We start from the raw sequence: 21,101 nt of genomic DNA, 5'->3' as shown, positions 1-21,101 counted from the left end.
CTGTGTTGTGCCCTAACATGGGGTCTATCATGGAGAAAGATGGGCCTTGAGAACAATGTATAACCCGTGGAGTTTGGGTGTAACTTTCTGTATTTATAAGTCTGTTAGGTCTAACTCGTTTATCATATTGTTTAAGTACTCTGTTTCCTTCATCTTCTGTCTAGTTGTTCTATCTAATGATGTAATCGGTGTGTTGAAACCTCCCACAATTATTGTAAAGATGTCTATTTCTCCCTTCCGTTTTGTCAGAGTTTGTCTCATGTATTTTGGGGCACCCTGGTTAGGTGCACTGATATTTATGACTGTTTTATTCTCTGGTGGATATATATTGCTCTTTTGCATCTCTTAGAAATTTTTTGTACTTAAAATCTGTTTTGTCCAATAGTAATACAGCCATCCCTGCTCTTTTTTGGTTATTATTAACATGGAGTATATTTTTCCAACCTTTCACTTTCAGCCGGTTTATATCCCTGGGTCTAAGGTGAGTCTCTTGTAAGCAGCATATGGATGGCTCATGTATTTTTATCCATTCTGTCAGCCTATGTCTTTTATTGGGAAGTTTAACCCATTCACATTCAATGATATTACTGTAAATGCATTATTTACTTCTACCATTTTATTCTTTGGTTTTCATGTCTTATCATATTTTTGTCTGTATTTTCACTCTTGTGGTTAGCCTTTTTGCTATTCTTTCTTCTATACTCTCCTCCAAGCCCCTCTCTCCTGTCTTCTTCTTTCAGGCTCTAAGGCTTCCTTCCATATTTCGCACAAAAGTGGATTCTTTTTTATGAACTCTCTTAATTTGTTTGTTTGTGAATATTTTGTACTCACCTTCATATCTGAAGGACAATTTTGCTGGATAAAGAATTCTTGGCTTGCAGTTTTTTTCTTTTGGTATCCTTCCTGGATCACACCACTCTCTTCCCACTCCCATGGTTTGCTACTTTCAGAATTTTCTCTTTATCTTTTACATTTGTCATTCTGAGTAGTTGTGTCTTGGAGTTGGTCTATTCAGAGGTATTTTGATTGGGGTACGGTGTACTTCTTGGACATGTAAGTTCATTTCTATTGTGAGAGTAGGGTGATTTCCAGCTATTATTTCCTCAAATACTCTTCCTGCCCTCTTTCCCTTTTCTTCTCCTCCTGGAACTGCCATGACACATATGCTATTGTGCTTTCATTCACCTTCCTCAGCCCCTGTCAATTTTTTCCATTCCTTTCTCTCTTCAATTTCAGCTGTTCTATCTTCGGTATCACTTATTCTTTCTTCTATTATTTCAAATCTGCTGTTGTATGCCTCTAATGTGTTTCTGATCTCACCTATTGTGTCTTTCTTTCCCATGAGCTCTGTTACTTTTCTATTCAGGTTTTCAAATTCTTCTCTGTGCTCAGTCAATGTCTTCTTGATATCATTTATCTCTGTAGTCATCTTGTCTTTCAACTCATTAATTTGTTTTTGGAAATTTGTGTGTATCTCATTAATTAACTCAAATCCTGTGTCTCTTCCGGGACTTTGACATTTCCATTTTCTTAGTATGGCTCATAATTTTTTGCTGATGTCTAGGCAATCTGATTTTACTCAGGATGGTGATTTTACTCAGATGCTCAATTTTCTTCATAGGGATTTCATGGCAGAAGTGTGTATGTTTCTGCTGTTCTCTGATTCTTGGTTCAAGCTGGGTCTTCATTAATTGTCTGTTAGTTGCTCAAAATCAAGGTCCAGACACAGGAATGGGTTGCAGAACCACTCCCTAGGGCTTTGGAGAGGGAGGCTGTAGAGGCTTTAAAAAGTCTCTCTTACTTTTAATTTTCTCACGAGTACTTCCTTGGTCTGCCAGCAGATGGCACTCTTTGGCAACCTTCTCAGTTCAATGCCTGGTTGAAGTGTGTTTGAGTTTTGCTGTTGTGATTCTTTTTCTTTGCTCCTCTCCCTTCTGGGTGGTGTTCAGGTTTTGCCTGGTGTCCTAAACCCCAGAAGATTTTTTCAGGGCTGTTTCAGCCTGTCCTCTAGCGATTTTTCTCTTAAGATGATTTCTCCTCCCGCCCCCACCCCGAGATGGCTCCCTTATCTGTTTGCTCAATGTTTGTGCTCACTGTTTTTGCTCATTTTAAGCTTTTTCTTTGGGAGGCACCAGAAACCGAACCTGGGAGACCTCCCACGTGGGAGGTGGGCACTCAACTGCTTCAGCTACACCCGTTCCCTTCTCGTTTTTGGTTTTGCTCATTGTCTTGTTTTGTTTTTTTAAAGATTTATTTATTTCTCTCCTCTTCCCTCTGTTGTCTGCTCTCTGTGTCCATTTGCTGTGTGTTCTTCTGCATCTGCTTGCATTATCAGGCGGAACTGGGAATCTGTGTCTCTTTTTGTTGCGTTATCTTGCTGTGTCAGTTCTCTGTGTGTGTGGTGCCACTCCTGGGCAGGCTACGCTTTTTTCATGCAGGGTGGCTCTATTTGCGGGGGCATGCTCCTTGCACATGGGGCACCCTATGCGGGGGCACCCGTGTGGCCATGGGGACCAGACCACCAGGGTGGCAGGGGTGGCAGCTGGGTGAGCAGGTCTAGAATGGGGAAGGGAGGGTGAAACCAGTGGGACCCTGTGACCACACGTGCCCTGGGCATCATGGTTTGCCCTCCTAACCATCTTCCTCTTTTACATTTAAAAAAAATCTTTAACATTTTGGTTTTGAATAAATACATACATTTATTACACAAGTAGCAGAGAGAGTTCCCGTATACTCTTCGCCTGGCTTTCCCTAAGATTGTGAACATTTTACAGTGCTCAATGTAGAACATTAACGAGCAAACTACTACTCGTTAACTACAAACTGTAATCAAGTGGCAAGCTTTCCCATGATGTGCCCTGTCTGGTCCAGCCTGTGTGGAGTTGCCAGGTCTGCCTGGCCTCCTCCACCCTGGAGTCTTTCCTTGCCTCTCGTGACCTCGATACTTCTGAAGCACACTCCTCGGGATTTCGTAAAATGATCCATGATGTGGGGCTGCCTGATGCTTTCTCAGTGGTGAGAACAAGGTTGTGCATCTGTCAAGGTCGCCCAGGAGGGAGGCTGTGCCCCTCCGGCATCAGGGAGAATCGGAGGTCCAGCTGCCCTGCTTCTGGCTAACTATGACCACTTGGTAAGGTGGTGTCTGCCAGGTTTCTCCACAATAAAGTGATTACTTTTTTCTTTGTGAGTAATGGAAGATGCAAATACCCATTTTCTCATCATACCTCTGCCCACCAATGCTAACACCCACTGATGGATCTTGCCTGCAACAATGATTTCTCCTCTGAGTTTCCCCAGGAGGAGAGGCCCAGTGGAATCCTAGAAGAACCACCCCAAACATGCACAAAGAGTGAACCCCAAAGGGCCAAGGGGTGGACTGTGGTGAGCAGGGGGACACCAGATCTCAAGGTCAGTCTCAGGGTACAGCCGCAGGGAGTGCCGTCGTGAGAGCCGCCACCTCTTCGGAGGGCACAATGCCCTTCCCGGGCGGCCCACCTCCACCAGATGATGGACAGAGGCCCAGCCCCGAGCCCCCGGGGGTGACTCTGAGTCCTGCATCACATTTGCCATCTCTCTCTGTCCCTTTCCTTGCCCTCCCTCCGCTGACACTTCATAATTTCCCTCTACACCCAGCAATGTCTTAGTATCTGCATCTGGAGGACCCGGCCGTGATGCCACTTGCCCGTTGTCAAGGGCTAAGGAGTGACTATGTGTAACTGCTCGACAATTCTCAAGCTACACCACATACTACTGTTATGGATAGATTCGTTTAAAAGTCACGTGGGATAAACTTCTTATCCTAAGCAACTTTGTGTCCTTACTCCTTTCCCTTTAAAAGTGCAGCTTTTCAGGCTATTAGGTAAAAGACCTTTTGTTTGCAAAACCAGTTGTTTGTCAAGTGGGTATTTATTAATAGCAGAGAACGGTTAACAATGCACAGCTACAGATTCTTCATTGAATGAGGGCCTTCCCTAGGAATGATGAAAAACAGAGCCAGGAAACATTCTACGATCCAAGATACGAAATGCTATGATTTCATGAATCAAGAATATGAATGAATAAACAAGGAAAGAAATGCCAGTGCCCTTGATGGGAAGTTCCCACAGGAGGACACCATGTACATGCTTAGAGAAAGAATAACCAAATGCTCAGAGAAAGAATAACCAAGCTCGACGCCTTCTGGAAGGTTTCCAGAACGGTTTGGCTTTGTTTTTTGTAGAAGGTACTCACAGATGCTCCTCCCATAATCTTGGGGAACATAACCGTAGAACAGCCGTCTGGACTCTGCCCGAAGGTGGTGTATGGTGTCTGAAACCAGGCCTTCTCGTTGGCCCAAACCACGTCGCAAAGAGGCAAGATGGAGGCACCCAGCCCGATTGCGGGGCCATTCACAGCTACGATGATTGGCTTCTTGAACTGAATGAAAGTATTCACGAAGTTTCTAAAATAAAAGGAAACAGAGAATTACTCAAAACCTTGTATATTTGAGCAACAGGAAAGTTCTACCATTATTAATTAATACTTATTATATTATTTATTAATACAGTATTATAAATTATATATATTACATACATAATATATTATATACAAAATTATTATATATATTGATAATAATAATTAATCTGCAGAGATAAAACCTCGTGGAAATCGTTGAAGAGCTGAGGCTCGTTCAGGCCTTCCTCCCAGAAGCTGTGGATGGTGGATTTATCTGCTGTGCACTGTCAGGCTGTCGGGGCAATGTGGTGCCACCCCACAGGTGGGGTGGCCGTCCCTGCAGCACCTACGTGATGGTCATGGCTAAAACCGCTGCGTCTGTGTCTGCAGGCTGGCTCTTGGCTCTCTAACCGATTCGTCCTGCTCTTCAATCTTCCTGCCCTCCACGACATGGGGGCCCAATCAACATTAAGGGCGGACCGAGAAGCTGCCCAAGAGAACACCTGGCCAGGAACATACTAAGGCCGCCTGGCGCTAGGGAAAACCAGGGGATTAGGGGTCAAGGCACAGGGCGTGAGCCTGGACTTGTTATGTCATCTTGGCTAGCGCACTGATTGTTGGGGAACAAGAGACATTTCCCTGGTTTATACCCAACTAAACCACGTAACACGTGGGATGAGGGATGCAGACCCAAGAGGCTCACAGGTTGCTTTGATACACGAGTGCGATAAAGGACAGCGGCAGACATGGGGAGACCTGCGCCCGTCATCTGGTATTCTACGGTATGGAGGGGGCACAGCTGTGCAGGGCCCAGAGCAGAGGGAGGCCAGGGGCAGACGCCTTCACCGAGGATGTGGACGTGTACAAGACAGAGCCGATGCTACTTTTTGGAATGGGTCTTAAGATCAGGCTGGAAAAGTAGGCTGCTTTTCAGTGCAGGGTAGGCTTGGAGCCAAACCGTATTGGGAATGTGTGTTATCTTCTTCCCACTAACAGAGTCTGAAATGTTGGGAGGCTGTTTCTTTTTATGGTTTAACACAACGGAGAAGAGGACCAACATACACCAAAATAAATACCGAGATAATTAAAAATAAACACAATTGCAAGATAATCAGAATGATAAGCTCTTCACAGGCTGGATTCTAAACCCACATCCCCCCATCGTTAGCACTGAAAAGAATAAGGATGCTCTCTACAGTTCAGCAACTTAGAAGCTTGAGTAGTCTGTTCTGAATCCTGACTCGGCATTTTAAAGAGTCTTCCCAAATGACGGCCTGGTGGGTCATGTATGTTTTTGGAGTGGGGTAGGTTGGCGAGACGGGGAGAGGTGTGTGTACGTGTGTGTTTGTGTGTGTGTGTGTGTAACCAACAGGGGAGGGTTGGTGACTATGGCAACTGCACACGAGTTCCAGCTATGGGCACCCCGTGGGACGGGGAGAGGTGTGTGTGTGTGTGTGTGTGTGTGTGTGTGTAGGTAACCAACAGGGGCGGGTTGGTGACTATGGCAATTGCACACGAGTTCCAGCTATGGGCACCCCGTGGGACGGGGAGGTGTGTGTGTGTGTGTGTGTGTGTGTGTAACCAACAGGGGAGGGTTGGTGACTATGGCAACTGCACACGAGTTCCAGCTATGGGCACCCCGTGGCCAGCTCGGCAGACCCTGGCGGGCTCCCCCAAGGTTTGCAGGATCTTTTCACTGAGCAGGAATTAACTCATTCCGTGAATGAGGTGTGGGAAGACTTTCTAAGGGAGAGCACCGGAGGAGGCACTGTTAGAAAGATCACGGGGGATTTCAATGAATCAGAGAAACCAGACAACCCTTTAAACACATTCTTGAAATAAGTGCAGGCAACCTTCACTGAGGTACTTCGGTTCTGCTGCCTTTCAAGGATTCTGGGTCAATGCCACATGGCAACACAGTTCCCGGCTCAGTTACGATTGCTCGTGAAAAGATAACTGCTGAAGCGGCCTCTATGACACAGAGCAGACGTTTTCGGGGGCTCCAGAGAAGCTCTACTTTTATCTGCTTCATATAAACAGGCCACAAACTAGAAATTGCTCCAGTGCCAAAAACATCTGGAAACCGCTGATGGGGTGGAACATTAAAGCGAAAGGCATTCTCAAAACTAGGGTGAGAAGAGTAATGTTAACAGCAAATACTCCAGGTAGCAGTACCCACCCCCCGCCCCACACCCAATGTTACATGTTCCTATGAAAGACAAAACACATGCTTCTACAATAGATATTACAAAATGAAAACCTGGATTTTAACAGGCTGGAAGAGAATTAAAATTAAAGAGATAAATTTTATTTTGCCCAGAGAAGGCTAGGCTGCACATCTACTTCTATTTACTGAATTTGGACTCCCTCCCCCCCCAAAAAAAATTGAATCTGAAACAGGGGGCTACTCTGAGAGGGGCCGGATTAGCCAGCAGCCTATTGCCCCTTCACCCTGGCCACACGGTGGCTACTCATTAAGCTCTGAGATGCCTTCAATGAGAAAGACATTTTCTTTAGGAGGAAAATAAACTTTTTGGGAAATGCTTTTCCATTTAGAAACTTGCCAGAGCTACAAACCAAGCCACGCTGAGGTGGGAACCCTTCTGCTTTCACCGGGCTATGGAAAGCAAGCGTATTTTAAGACGTACACTCAACACGCACGAAAGAAAAGATGAAATGTGCACAATGCCACACTGAATTTAAACGTCCTTGGAATTCTTTGTGAGTTGAGCCAAGGGCTGGCTGGGCTGGGAAAGCCAGGGAGGGAAAGAGATTATTATAGCCACAATGTAGCTAGAAAAGAATTGTGAGTGAACAAAAGCAGAATTCTCTTCCACCCTTTGAAGAGCATTTACTAATGCACAGACATCGTCAGTCATCAAAAAGGAAATCGCACCAGAGCAGCAGCCTGGAATTGCTTGGGAAGGCGAGGCAACAAGCGCCTCAAGCTGGACCAGCAGTCCACTGTCACTTCTCAGCGCTCTCCCTTCTCTGGGAATGTCTAGAACTGACTCCACTAGGACCAAACGGGGACGAGTGCACGCCCCGCTGCACGGCGTCTCCCGCTTTCTGGTCTTTCCCCAGACTCTCTGGCCTGCCTGGGGAGTCCTGGTCCATCCTGCTGGGGAAGGAGGCCCTTCACCCTCCAGGCACAACGTGGCGGGCTGCAGAGGCCCCCGCACCTTCGAGAAGCAGGGTGCTTTCAACTGATGGTCTTTATCACCACTGCCCTGCACTGCGTTATCATCCTCAGCCCGCCAACAGCACCAGCACTCCTGCTAAGGGAGCACCGTAGGAGGTTCCTGAACCCGCACGTTTAACTCCGTCTTCCCAGGGCCCTTTTCTTGGGGAAACTTGCTGCCATCACATTCTTTGCCTCTCTGAGTTTTAAGAAATTTGAAACAAGACTGGGATATGTTGAAACACCATGGAAACAAAAAGCAGGCAACTTTAAAAGCTTTATGTGGGGAAACGGACTTTGGCCCAGTGGTTAGGGCGTCCGTCTACCATATGGGAGGTCCGCGGTTCAAACCCCGGGCTTCCTTGACCTGTGTGGAGCTGGCCATGCGCAGTGCTGATGCGCACAAGGAGTGCCGTGCCACGCAAGGGTGTCCCCCGCGTGGGGGAGCCCCACGCGCAAGGAGTGCGCCCGTGAGGAAAGCCACCCAGCGTGAAAAGAAAGAGCAGCCTGCCCAGGAATGGCGCCGCCCACACTTCCCGTGCCGCTGACGACAACAGAAGCGGACAAAGAAACAAGACGCAGCAAATAGACACCAAGAACAGACAACCAGGGGAGGGGGGGAAATTAAATAAATAAATCTTAAAAAAAAAAAAAAGCTTTATGTGCATTAGCCAATCTTACACATAGAGAAATTAATTTAAATGCAAATGAGCAAGAGTGAAGGTAAAGTGAATCTAGTGTAACTAATTATTTTTCTGATCCTGCTCGAGTATTTTAAAATAAATTTACGACTGACAAAAACATATTCATTTAAAAAAGTGGGCCTCCCTAAAGCATCCTTTGGCTTTTCACTAGAATGCCAATTTGGCCGGTTTTGTTGGGGGGAAGGGGTGTGGGTAAGGGTGGGTGAAGCAGCAGGCATGGAAGCTGAAGAAAACAAACGTTCAAAGCTACCTGAGAGTTTAACAAACGAGCCCTGTTTAAATTCGTCTTGATCTCTCTTTCCTCTGCTTTCTCTAATCCTGACAATACAAGCCGTGTCCACAGCTACTGAGCACTGTGAGAGCGAGCAGGGCTAGGGCTGAGGTGGGGGGACCGAGGAGAGGGGCGTGGGGCAAGGTCTAGAGGGAGAAGCCAGCGGACTCTGCGCATCGGCTGGGAGATGTCATCGCAGCAGAGCACCGAGAATGCGCGTTTAGCGGCATCTTACGGGAATACAGTCACCGCGTGAGGGTGAGGGTTAGGGCATCCCAAGTCGGACAACTGAAAAGTAAATTCACGTCATTCATCCAGGAAGGATGGGGAGAGTTACTCCTAAGGGATATCTACAAGTTGTCTTAGAGACCGTCAGTCCTTCACAAAAGTAGGAATATTGGTTAGCAATTTAGCTTTAAACTAAATGAAAAGATGGAGTCAGAAATTTGAAATTATTTTGGAGACCAGAAAAAAAAAAAAAAGACCCTGATTATAAAGTTTTGCAGGAGAAAAAAGGGGGGCGGTGTGTGTGTATGGCTTAAAAAATGATGATGTTCCATGTGCCCAGGGATCAAAGACTAGAAAACCCCCTAAATGCATGTGTACGTAGTTGGAGAAAATAAGATTAATTTTGCAAATAATAAAGGCCCCGTAAGCCCCAGGTGTGGGGGCAAGGACTCCTCCAGTGGGCTGTTTAGGGTACACCCGGGGAGACCTGCCAAGAGGGGTGCGGGCTCCAGGGCAGAGCTGCCGGTCCTGACGCACGTCTGTCCAGCGGCTCAGCGCCCAGGCGCCCGAGCTTCCGATGCCAGCACTGAGGGGCTCAGCCAGGAGGGCCCATCGACCATCAAAGAGGCTCCACTTCAGCTCCAACGAGCTGGAGGATTTGGGGAAGTCAACCCTTTCTACTGCCATTTTGCAAGTCTGCACCTCTTTGAGTTTTCTTCCTTCTGTAAACACCAAAGGCACCAGGGGTCTCTTGGAGCTTTCTGTTAGGGAGCTGAGTAGGGAGACAGCTCCTGGTTGGTGACTGGGCTTCATTCACTTTAAAATAAAATTCACCTCTGAAAAATGAGACACTTTGAATTGTGCAGGTAGTGGTCAGTGTAAGTGAGGACCTATATAAACAAGGTATGTGTCTGGATATGCTTATAAAGTTAGGGTTAAGCCTTTCTGCACTGGTACGCTACTGCAGTAGAAAATCCAGCAACAGAGAAAATGGAAATATTTCAGGCATACTGCTAAATTAAAAAAGCAAGGTGCAAAACAACACAGTATAATTGCATTATTTGGCTGAACTAAAATAAACCTATTATTGTTTGTATGGAAAATGTTTAGAAAAAGGGTGGGGAAGACACACACATACTAACAGTGGATACCTTTAGATGAGAGTAAGAGAAGGGGAACTTCTACTTTTTACCCCACATTATCTCATTTTCTGTGTAGTTGGAACTTAAGATGAACTTGAACGACAATCTGCATACTTACATTAAAAAAATCTTCTAATACAATGTTATGTGATTAGCTTGTCATGAAGCCTAGTCAATTTATTTCAGAGTCAAGTAATGTTTAAGTTCTTATTTGGGAAAGAATGAATCTTGGTTTCAGGTTGAGACAGAATGAACTCATAGAACAGATGGCAAACCCTGGCTATACATTACAGCACTCTCTTATCACTGTGACATTCTCTCAGCACTCCCTGGGTTTAGGGCAGCCGTGAAATCAGGTATCTGTCCACGGCGAGCCATAATTTATGCCAGCCCACAGAAAAGACAGATGATTTAATTAATTCTGCCACTACTGTCCCCTGGGTGGAAGGCGATGTCCATTGCATTCATGAGACTAGCTTGGGCCTGTTCTACCAGGGATTGGGGCACTTAAAAAAAAAAAAAACCAAACCCCAAACACCCGCGTCGACCTTTCACACACCCTGCCGGCATACCTGATGGCTTCCGCCATTTTAGTGCTCTCTCTTTTTCTGTCATCTGTCAAACGCCGGATAAAATAAATAAAATCGAGCCCGCAGCAGAAGACGCTGCCGACGGCGCTGAGCAGCACCAGCTTGCTGTCGTCTGCCGCCGCCGTGTGCAACGCGCTCTGCACTTCTTTCATCACCTGGAAGGCACCGGAAGGTAAAGTGGCAAAGGATATTTTGCATACAGAATCTCAAAACATTTCTTGCTGCATGATCTGGAGCCATGGGAAACGCGTTTATAGCCTGTTAATGCTCCCTACATTTACCCTGATTTGAAGGTAATTTGCCAATTGCTTATTTCCTGTGTGCAGTGATGGGGAGGGCCTGGGGCAGACTGTAAGTACAATTAAGTTTGTAACTAACCCAAGTAGAAGATCATTAGAAAGAGGTAGAGTTAAGTTACCTCAATATTCCTGCTTTTGAGGCTCTCAGTAGACAAGGGGAGCTACGTACTAGAGTACTTGGTGCTTCTACAGTTTGGACAGCAGGTGGCACATTCAGCCACTTCTAAGAAACCACTTTTCTTCCCTGTTTGTTTCCTTTTTAGCCAGCCTACCACGCTTAGGGGACAGAAGCCCAGACAGTCTTGTGCGTGTAGTGCATGAAGTACAAGCACATCAGCGTGGAGGGTCGGTTTTAGCAGGGCACGAAACCATTTGTAGATGATCTGTATGAAGCTTTTCAAGAAATAACCTGCCAAGCAGGGAAGCAAAGGGATGATGCAGTCTACACCCCCCTGGGTACCAGCCTTCAGCGTGTTTGTTGCACGATGCTGGGAGACGCACATATTCTGTCATCTGGTTTTCTTTTCCGGAAGAAACTTGACTTGCGCGTTGACAAGTGGAAAACAACTACTAGAACGTGAAATTTTGGTAGGGCACAGTCGAACACTCCCGGTTCTAGATCCTTCACGGAACTGGTTTCCAAGCCTTCGGGACCCCCCATCTCCCGTGGCCCCTGCAGCTCCTTGTGCAGGTGCCTCAGCAATCGCTGAGATGCATCCGCCACAGAGGGAACTTCTGCCACAACGCTGAGGAATACCTAATGCCTAAGAATCACGTACGTGTGCGGTGTGGAAGTCCGCGCAAGGGCCCAGGGCGCGTCCCCGCGTTTGAGCGAAGAACCTTCAGGAACCCGAGGGGTGCGGAGGAGAAGCACAGCCCACACACGTTACCACAAATGCAGGGAGCTGGCAGCACAGCGCGCCCGGGAGGTCGAAGACACAGCTACCGCCTGGCAGTTCAGAGCCCCCGGGAGGGAAAACCCCAGCCGCCCCCCGAGAATGGAGGTGGACGCTTAACCCACACATCGGGCAAAACCCACGAGCTTCGCCTCCGTGCCCCCAGCTCTGGGGCGCGCTGTCAGTCAGAAGGTCCAGGAGGAGCCCGAGAAGACGCCCGCTCGGCGCAGCCCCCACGAGCCACCCCGGGGAAGGGGCCTCACCTCTGGGTTCAGGGAGTTGTTCTCCGACGACTTGGTGGATAACAAGATGTGGGTGAAGCCGTCCTGCTTCCTGACGACGATATCCCTGTACCGGTAGGCGCTCTCGGTCTGCCTCACGCTGAAACGCAACCGCTTGTCGAAAGGCTGGTCTCTCCGGTCATCGATGAATTTCCTCTTCCCGGCCGACACTCCGGTAACAGGCGCCTGGATGCTGCTTGTCCCGTTGGCTGTTAGCGCGTCCATAAACGGAGACGTGCCTGTCAAGAGTGGGGAACCACAGGGCCTGTGAGGAGCTGCCCCCGTTCACTCCCCAGGGCCTCCTATGAACTACGGAGGGAGCATCTCTTAAAATCCAGCATTTAATCGTAGCAGGAATGTTAAAAACGAGAACCTTTGAAACCATCTTTAAAGGCATTTGTTTCCTTCAAAGTCTGACTGAGAAACCACCCTCCTGCTTACATCTTGCCAAACAAGATAAAGGTGGAAAGGAACTTACTGAAAAGAAACTACAGAAATTAGAGACGTGTAAAGAATGCAATTAAAAAGAATGGGCCTCAGGCAGAGTACCTATTCTAGGCTGAGAAATTGAAAGAAAAAAGGAAACTGATTCAAGAAAAGACTTCATTTTTAGAGCCAATGCCACCTGCCATCTTGTCAGCATTTCTTTTTCTGACTGTGGGATGGACTTGGGTCAGCGCACCTGAGGAGCCTGTGCTGTGTCTGCTGGCTACAGAGCGCCGGGGGCAGCCACGTCCCACCCCCCGTGGACGTCCTAAACACAGCGGGGCTCTCAACCTTTTCTGTTCCACGGATCCCTCTGCCCGTCAGGTGGAAACCACGGACCCGTCCTCAGAACGTAACAGCAGATAGTTTTATGACACTCAATGTTGGCGTGCCTTTTAAAATTTAGGATTATTCAAAATTACGTGACAACTTTCCCATAATTTCAATACCTGATAACCTAACACGGTTCGACGGTCATTTCTGGCAAACGCTGAGGAACTTGAGGTTTCCCACGGCATCATAAAACCACCTCCTCCAGCCTTACCAACCTTTTTGTGGGCAGTCATCCACTGCACTCAGAACACTACATCAAAATAAAAAGCACACTGAGCCCACACCCTACTGTGTATTATTTAGTAGATACACCACACTCGCACCAACACATCCCTACAAGAATGTGATGTTTTTTTAAAATTTTCAACTCAAGCTCATGGACTCCCTGAAATCCGCGGGCCCACTTAAGAACCCCTGACATAAGGGACCTTCCTGGGTGGCCGGGGCTGTGACTCTTCACAAGACCCCTCCAAGCACCTCGGCCCTAACGCAGCGCTTCTAGCACCTGAAGCCAGCGAGCCTTCCCCACCGCGCGGACCATTCTGCTAACTTTCGCTCCCGTGCCACTGCTCCTCAGTGTCAGCATGGAGGCTGTTTCTAAACCCGTCTTCACTAAGATGCAGACCCCTGCACTCAGTATTTCTTATTAAAGACAAAACAAAACAAGCACTTCATTTAATACTTTCCTGGAGTCACCAAGATATGTCAGGGTAAAAATCCAAGTCTTAAGGCAAGTATTTATCCTCCTGTCCATAAGAACTGTGTATATATCATCTAACCTGGCAAAAACTGTACAGTCATTACATGACAAAAGAAAGGGAAAGAAAAATAAACTAGATGAGACGTTAGCAATACTGTAAGTACTCTGAAGGGAAGAGGAATGAATCAGAAAAATTTTCTGCGAAGTGAAAGAAAATAAGCCAAAGCCAGAAAGGGCTCATGAATGGAAATGTAACCAGATGACAAATCATATCCTTTGTTAAAGAAGCTGGACTGCCATTCAACTGGTAGAAATACTACCATGAATTTTAATCTTTGGAGATTTTAAAATTCATTTTTTGGGAAAAATTTGAAGAGATTATAATGTATGTAGCATGGTTCAAGAATTTAAAACCATAAAATGATACATGGTGAAAAGTTTCCTGGTCCCTTCCCCGAGTGTCCCAGAGTTCCCCTGTCCCCGTCATTCACTGTGGTGGGTTAACTTGTATTCTTCCAGAGTGGATGTATAGTACATCTATACAAGCAAATATGAATATCTATTTCTTCCTCATCATCCCCTTTTAAAATATTTATTTTTTATTAGAGAAGTTGCGAGCTAATGAAACTAACATGCTTAATGTGCCGATTCCCATACATCACCCCTCTACCAACACCTCACATTACTGTGGACCAGTTGTTACAGATCAGGAAAGAACATAATCAAAACATTACCGCTAATTGCAGTGCAGAGCTTACACTTGGTGTATTTTTTCCCCCATAACCCCCCCTACTTTAAACACCATGTATTATTAGCACTGTACACTTGTAGTTCATGAGAGAATGGTCTCATGTTGTACTCTTAACCACAGTCCACCTTCCACCACATGGTTTATATAGTCCTATACCTTGTACAGTTCTTCCAAAGTGGTCACTCAGTGGCTCTCAGTTTCTTCACAGGGTTGTGCTGTCACCACCTCAGTAAATTTTAGAACGTTTTCCTTAGCCCAAAAGAAAAAATCCCATAGCCCCCCCTCCCCGTAGCAGTTTGATAAGGTTATGAATTCCAAAAATGGATACTGGATTATGTTTGCAATCTGGTCTGTATCTGGGCGTGACTGAGTTATGATTAGGGCTTTGACCAGGCGACGTCATTAGGGCATTGAGTCCCCGCCCCTTGGTGGGTAGAGACTCACAGATAAAAGGCATGGCAAAGGACAGAGTTGGGGTTCTTAATGTTGGAGTCTGATGCTGAGGTATTAAGCTGGAGTCCCGAGGAAGGAGACAGAGCCGTTCGCCTGATAGTCTACAGCTGACCTTGTGGAGAAAAGAGAGGAGCTGAGCCCAGAGGAACCCAGGAAGCCTGAACCCCGGCAGATGTCGGCAGCCATCTTGCTCCAACACGTGGAAATAGACTTTGGCGAAGGAAGTAACTTATGGTTTACGGCCTGGTATCTGTAAGTTCCTACCCCAAATAAATACCCTTTATAAAAACCAACCAATTTCTAGTATTTTGCATCAGCACTCCTTTGGTGGACTAACAGCCTCCATTATTGACCCTCAGCATTAATATAGTACCTCCTTTGACACTGATGTGAAGATATTACAGTATTGCTGGTAATTATAGCTCATAAGCTACATAAACTGTATCTTCCCATGCACCACCATATTCTTATCACCTTGTAATAGTGACCTACATTTGTTCTAGTTCATAGAACATTCCTGTATTGTACATATTAACCACAATCCTCATCAACCTGCATGTTCACTGTTATTTTGTCCCTAAATTATTCTCTAGCTTTCTTTCAATTGACATTTATGTACCTAAACTACACTCTTTTAGACACAATCCCATTTATAAATCAGCTGTGTTATACTCACTATATGTTCAACTCAATCCATTTCGGTCAAGCTAATTAAAAATTCTACATACATTAAGCATCAGTACCCCTTCTCGGTCCTCATCCTATCTCCTAGCAACCTACCCTCTAGATTTCAACTCTATGTGTTTATCCTCCATATTTAGTTCTTACTAGAGAAACCACACAATATTTGTTGTTTAGTATCTGGCTTATCTCACTCAGGATAATGTTTTCAAGGTTCATCCACGTTGTCACCTAATTTCATTTCTATTTACAGCAGCAGAGTAGTCCATCATATGTATACACCGCACTTTATTCACTCATCAATTGACACTTGGGTTGTTTCCATCTTTGGACAATTGTGAATAATGCCGCTGTGAACATTGGTGTGCAATATCTGTTTGCATCCCTGACCTGGTATGGGGATTACCAGATCATACTGCAGCTATGTGCTTAGTTTCCTGAGGAACTTCCAAATTGTTCTCCACAACGGCCGTACCATTCTACAATCCCACCCACAGTGAAGGAGTGCTCCTATTTCTCCACATCCTCTCCAGCACTTTGAGTTTTATTTTTTTAATAACTGCCATTCTATGAGGTGTGAAACGTTATCTCACTGTAGTTTTGATTTGCTTTTTCTAATAGCCGTGGAATATGGAACATCTTTTTCATGTGTTTTTTGGCTGTTTGTATTTCCTCTTTGGAGAAATGTCTATTTAAGTCTTTTGCTCATTTTTAAATTGGACTGCTTCCACTTTTACAGTTGAGTTGTATGATCTCTTTATATAGCATGGACGTCAAACCCTTATTGGGTTTGTGGTTTTCAAATGTTTTCCCCCATTGAGTAGGCTGCCTTTTCACCTTCTTAAAGAAGTCCTTTGAAGTGTTCAAGTTTGAGGAGGTCCCATTTATCCATTTCTCCTTTTATTGCTTGCACTTTCAGTGTAAGATTTAAGAAACCATCACCTCCCACCAGTTCTTTAAGATGTTTCCCTACATTTTCTTCTAGGGGTTTTATGGTTCCAGCTTTTATATTTAGGTCTTTGGTCCATTTTGAATTAATTTTTGTAGAAGGTGTGAGATAAGGATCCTCTTTCTTTCTTTTGAATGTGGATATCCAGTTCTCCCAGCATCATCAGTTGAATAGACTCTTCTGCCCCAGCTGGGTGAATTTGACAGCCTTGTCAAAAACCACTTGACCAGAGAGACAGGGCCTGTTTCTGAACCATCAGTTTGGTTCTACTGATCTATCTATCTTTATGCCTGTTCCACACTGACTTTACCACTGTAGCTTGGTAATAATGATTTAAAGTCAGAAAGCAAGAGTCCTCCAACATTGGTCTTTCTTTTAAAGCAGCTTTTGGCTATTTGGGGCTTCTTACCCTTCCAAATAAATCTGATAATTGGGTTTTCCATTTCTTTAAAAGGCTCTTGGAATTTTGTTAGGATTGCACTGAATGTGTAAATCAATTTGGGTAGAATTGACATCTTAATGATATTCAGTCTTCTAATCCATGAACATGGAATGCCCTTCCATTTATTTAGGTCATCTTTTATTCTTTTAGCAATGCAGTGTAGTTTCCTGAATACAGGTCTCTTAAATCCTTGGTTAAGTTTATTTCTAAATATTTGGTTCTTATAGTCGCTATTATAAATGGGTTTTTTCCCCGAATTCCTCCTCAGATCGCTCATTTCTAGTGTATAGAAACACTACAGGTTTTTGTGTATTAACCTTGTAGCCTGCCAACTCTGCTGAACTTGTTTCTTCTGGTAGCTTTGGGTAGGTTTTTCAGGACTTTCTTCCTTTCCACCACCCCCCTTTTAAACACAAACAATAGCATACTATCCATAGTGCTTTATTATATTTTGCTTTCATTCAGTTGTCAGTATCCTGGAATTCTTATTTTGGTCAGGACATAGTTTCTGTATTCATTTTTTGTTTTTAATATTTTATTTTATTTTTAAATTTTTATCTATTTATTTATTTATTTACTCTCCCCTTCCAACCCCCCTCCACCCCGGTTGTCTGTTCTCTGTGTCTATTTGCTGCGTCTTCTTTGCCCACTTCTGTTGTCAGCAGCAAAGGAATCTGTGTTTCTTTTGGTTGCGTCATCTTGTGTCATTTCTCTGTGTGTGTGGTGCTACTCCTGGGCAGGCTGCACCTTCTTTCGCGCTGGGCGGCTCTCCTTGCAAGGTGCACTCCTTGCGCATGGCGCTCCCCTACACGGGGGACACCCCTGTGTGGCACGGCACTCCTTGTGCGCATCAGCACTGCGCATGGGCCAGCTCCACACGGGTCAAGGAGGCCCGGGGTTTGAACCACGGACCTCCCATGTGGTAGACGGACGCCCTAACCACTGGGCCAAGTCCGCCGCCTCTTTATTCATTTTAAAGGTTGCACAGTAGCCCATGGTACAGATGGAGTGTAATTCATTTTTACTGATCTACGTTAGAATAAATGGTAACATTCATTCATCTTTTGTTGCAAAATCTTGATCTAATTCTGACAAATCTACAAATAAATATATCTATACAACATCAATGTACATGATACTGTGGCAGTTTGATATGGTTTATGAATTCCAAAAATAGGTATTGGATTGTGTTTGTAAACTGGTCTGTCTCTCCAAGCATAGTAGATTATATTGGATTCAGAGGTTTCACTTTTACTTGATTAAATAATGATTAAGGCTTTAATTGGGCACGTCAGTAGGATATTGCATCCCTGCCCCCTTGGTGGGTGGGGACTCAGAGAAATCACACCTCAGAGAAGGGAGTTTGGAGTTTTAATGCTGGAGCACGGGAAGTAAGCACACAGAGGAGCAGTGAGAAGGCTCAATTAGGCACGGCAGAGGCCCCAGGAAGAGAGAAGAGTCACTCACCTGATAGTCTACAGCTGGCCTTGTGGAGAGGGCAGAGCAGCTGAGCCGAGAGGGAAGCCCTGGAAAGAGAGGAACCCAGGAAGCCTGAACCCTGGCAGACATTGGCAGCCATCTTGCTCTAACATGTGGCAAAAGACTTCAGTGAGGGAAGTAACTTATACTTTAAGGCCTGGTAACCATAAGCTTCTACCCCAAATAAATACCCTTTATGAAATCCAACAGGTATTTTGCATCAGCACCCCTTTGGTTGACCAGTACAGATAAGTTCCCAGAAACTGATGGAAGATGATACATCTTTGGAAGAAACTGCTGGACTGTCCTCTAAAGGATTTGCAACCTGGAGTATTTAATAGAAAGAACATTTGGTAGGGTGCTACCAGCAAGACAGGGTGTTGCCTAGTCCCACCTTGTGAGGGGCCTAGCAATGAGCCTTCTTCTTTCAACCTGTGACTTTGCTCCTTCTCTACCAGAGCCTTCCCATCTATGTTATAAATAACAACTGGAGAAAAATCTCACCTACCCCCAGCAACACTTTCATTCGCTTCTTGTCTCACCCCCACCATAGCTCACCTGATCTATAGTTTCTGCCTCCATTTTTCCATCAATCCACCATTCTTCCAAATTGGAGATAAAATCTAGCTGGCCTGATAGCTTCTAGAGCATAGAGGAATAGATCACAGGTGATTCTGGGTGATCAAGAGGAAGGGCCAAGCCTAGAGACAAAGGCTTGTGCTGGGAGAGCCACCCGCAGGTCCTACAGGCCAGTCTCAGGCTCCCCCAGAAGGAGAGGATGCTGTGGTGGTGAGTGTGTATCACAGGCTGCAGAGAGGTAAGGGGACCCGGAAAGGGGAATGGAGGGGAGACTGGCGGCCATCCGTAACCCTGGCAAGTACTTCACTAGAAAGCTAAGGGCAGAAGCCAGGCTACAGAACATAATGAAAGAGAAACGAAACATAAATTAAGGGAAAAGAAAAAAAAAACATGTTGAAACCAAGAATTTGTTAAAAACGCTGTTTTTTAAGGAAGGTAGAGAGACCATTGCAGGTGAGAGGACACAGATACTTAGATGATGCCTGACAATAATGATTTTCCACTCTAAAGAGAGGTCAAATAAAAAATAATTCTGTGCAGAAGCAAGTAGGGAGGTCACCTGATGTGCTGTACTTAAAAGGATAGATGTGGGGACAGGTTGGGGGCCTTCTTGGGAGCAGACTGCCCAGCTGCAGAGAAGATTCGTGAGCAGAGCACTCCACGCCACGGGGGCCGCCCTCCACTAGCCACGCAAGCCGCCCCGGGAGATATTCCGTGGCTGGAGCTGGAAACTCCATTTCCCAAAAATGGAAGAGGAGACAGCTGGGCACTGACTTCACCTATTGATGAGTAAACTGGGATGGCTAAAGTATAATCCTAAGAACAGCTCAAGTTTGAACCTGTCCAAGTCGGAAAGAGGCTGGTAGCTGCCACTTTAACTCCACCCCCAGCATGAAGGGAAGTGGGTGGACTGGAAATCACAGAGAAGGTAAGGACCGGCTTCTTTCCACCCAGACTGGACTGCAGCCCTAGCCTAGGCTCCAGCCCCACCTCCTGCAGGAGGAAGCTGGGGGCACCTGCACCAGCCTCTCCAGGTAAGTGCGGGCACTTTCAGCGGGCACAGACTGACTGGGTGGACACCTGGGGCTCCGTCCCTGCATGCTGAAGGACTGTGACGGCTTTAGGCCCACAAGACTCAATAGTCGGACACCTGGAACCCCATTCCTGCTCACAAGCAGGATAGGAGGGGGATGGTGTTTGCTCAGCCTTTCGGGTCAAAGGCAGGCACTTTTGGCCTGCGTGGCCTGGGCTGGTGAGTACCTGTGGGTCCACCCCCCAGGCCCGACTAGGCTAGGAGGGGGCTGTTTTCACAGCCTCTCTGAGTCACCAGGCATGTTGAGCCTACATGGACTAAACTGCTGGCTATCAGTGGTTCCATTCCCACCCCCGAAAGGGCAGAAGGGACAGCACTCCCTCAGCCTCTCAGGGCAACTGCAGGCGTATGCAGCCCACAGGGATGGCGTGTTGGGCACTCTGAGGGTCCTTCCCCACCCCTAGCAGGGGGTGGGGCGGTGCTACGTCGGTCTACCTGGACAACTGCTGTCATTTTGGACCTCCATGGCATAGGATGCTGCCCACACCTGCAGCTCCATCCCTGCCCCAGGGAGAGGGGAAGGGCCATGACATGTCTCTGGGCAACTACATACAGATGGTCTTGACCTGCACAACTTGGATTATTACGCACGACTGCGGCTCTCTCCCTACCACTGGCAGAGCAGAAAGATGGGAGAAGCTTCGTTGGTTGCTGTGGCAATGACAACAGCTTCCGCCTCCACAGCTTACAACACCAACTACATCCTCAACTCCTACTATACAACCAGCAAGGGAGTAAAGGCAAGAAAGCCCAAAACTAAAGCGAGAGACTGCACCAGAATAAATACACCTAGTAAGCCAGATGCCAAGACACCAACAAACAATTAAAATTCATACTGAGAAACAGGAAGATATGGCTCAGTAAAAGGAACAAGATAAGCCTCCAGATGCTATAAAGGAATTGAGACAATTAATCACAGAAGTTCAAACAAATCTCCTTAATAAATTCAATGAGATGGCTAAAGAGATTAAGGATACTGAGAAGACACTGGGTGGGCACAAAGAAGAATTTGAAAGCATACATAGAAAAATAGATCTTATAAGGAATGAAAGGCACAATAAATGAAATAAAAAATACAATGGAGGTATATAACAGCAGATTTGAGGAGACAGAAGAAAAGACTGGTAAG

The 21,101-nt window shown here is 46.0% G+C and overlaps 1 protein-coding gene across 2 annotated transcripts in view; it reads right to left on the bottom strand.

Moving 5' to 3' along the window:
* CDYL (chromodomain Y like) overlaps positions 1 to 21,101 on the bottom strand; it is a 270,153-nt gene that overhangs the window by 9,954 nt on the left and 239,098 nt on the right. For both annotated transcript variants that reach the window (XM_058285185.2, XM_058285186.2), the window contains 3 exons: positions 12,009 to 12,265; positions 10,533 to 10,705; positions 4,231 to 4,441 (listed from right to left, as the gene is read on the bottom strand). In XM_058285185.2, coding sequence (XP_058141168.1) covers positions 4,231 to 4,441; positions 10,533 to 10,705; positions 12,009 to 12,265 — 641 coding nt within the window. The remainder of the gene's footprint in view (positions 1 to 4,230; positions 4,442 to 10,532; positions 10,706 to 12,008; positions 12,266 to 21,101) is intronic.

The sequence above is a fragment of the Dasypus novemcinctus genome, chromosome 22 (genome assembly GCF_030445035.2).
Source record: "Dasypus novemcinctus isolate mDasNov1 chromosome 22, mDasNov1.1.hap2, whole genome shotgun sequence".
NCBI lineage: Eukaryota > Metazoa > Chordata > Mammalia > Cingulata > Dasypodidae > Dasypus > Dasypus novemcinctus.
The sequence above is the reverse complement of the archived record's forward strand: the minus strand, read 5'-3'. Positions and strand labels throughout refer to the sequence as shown.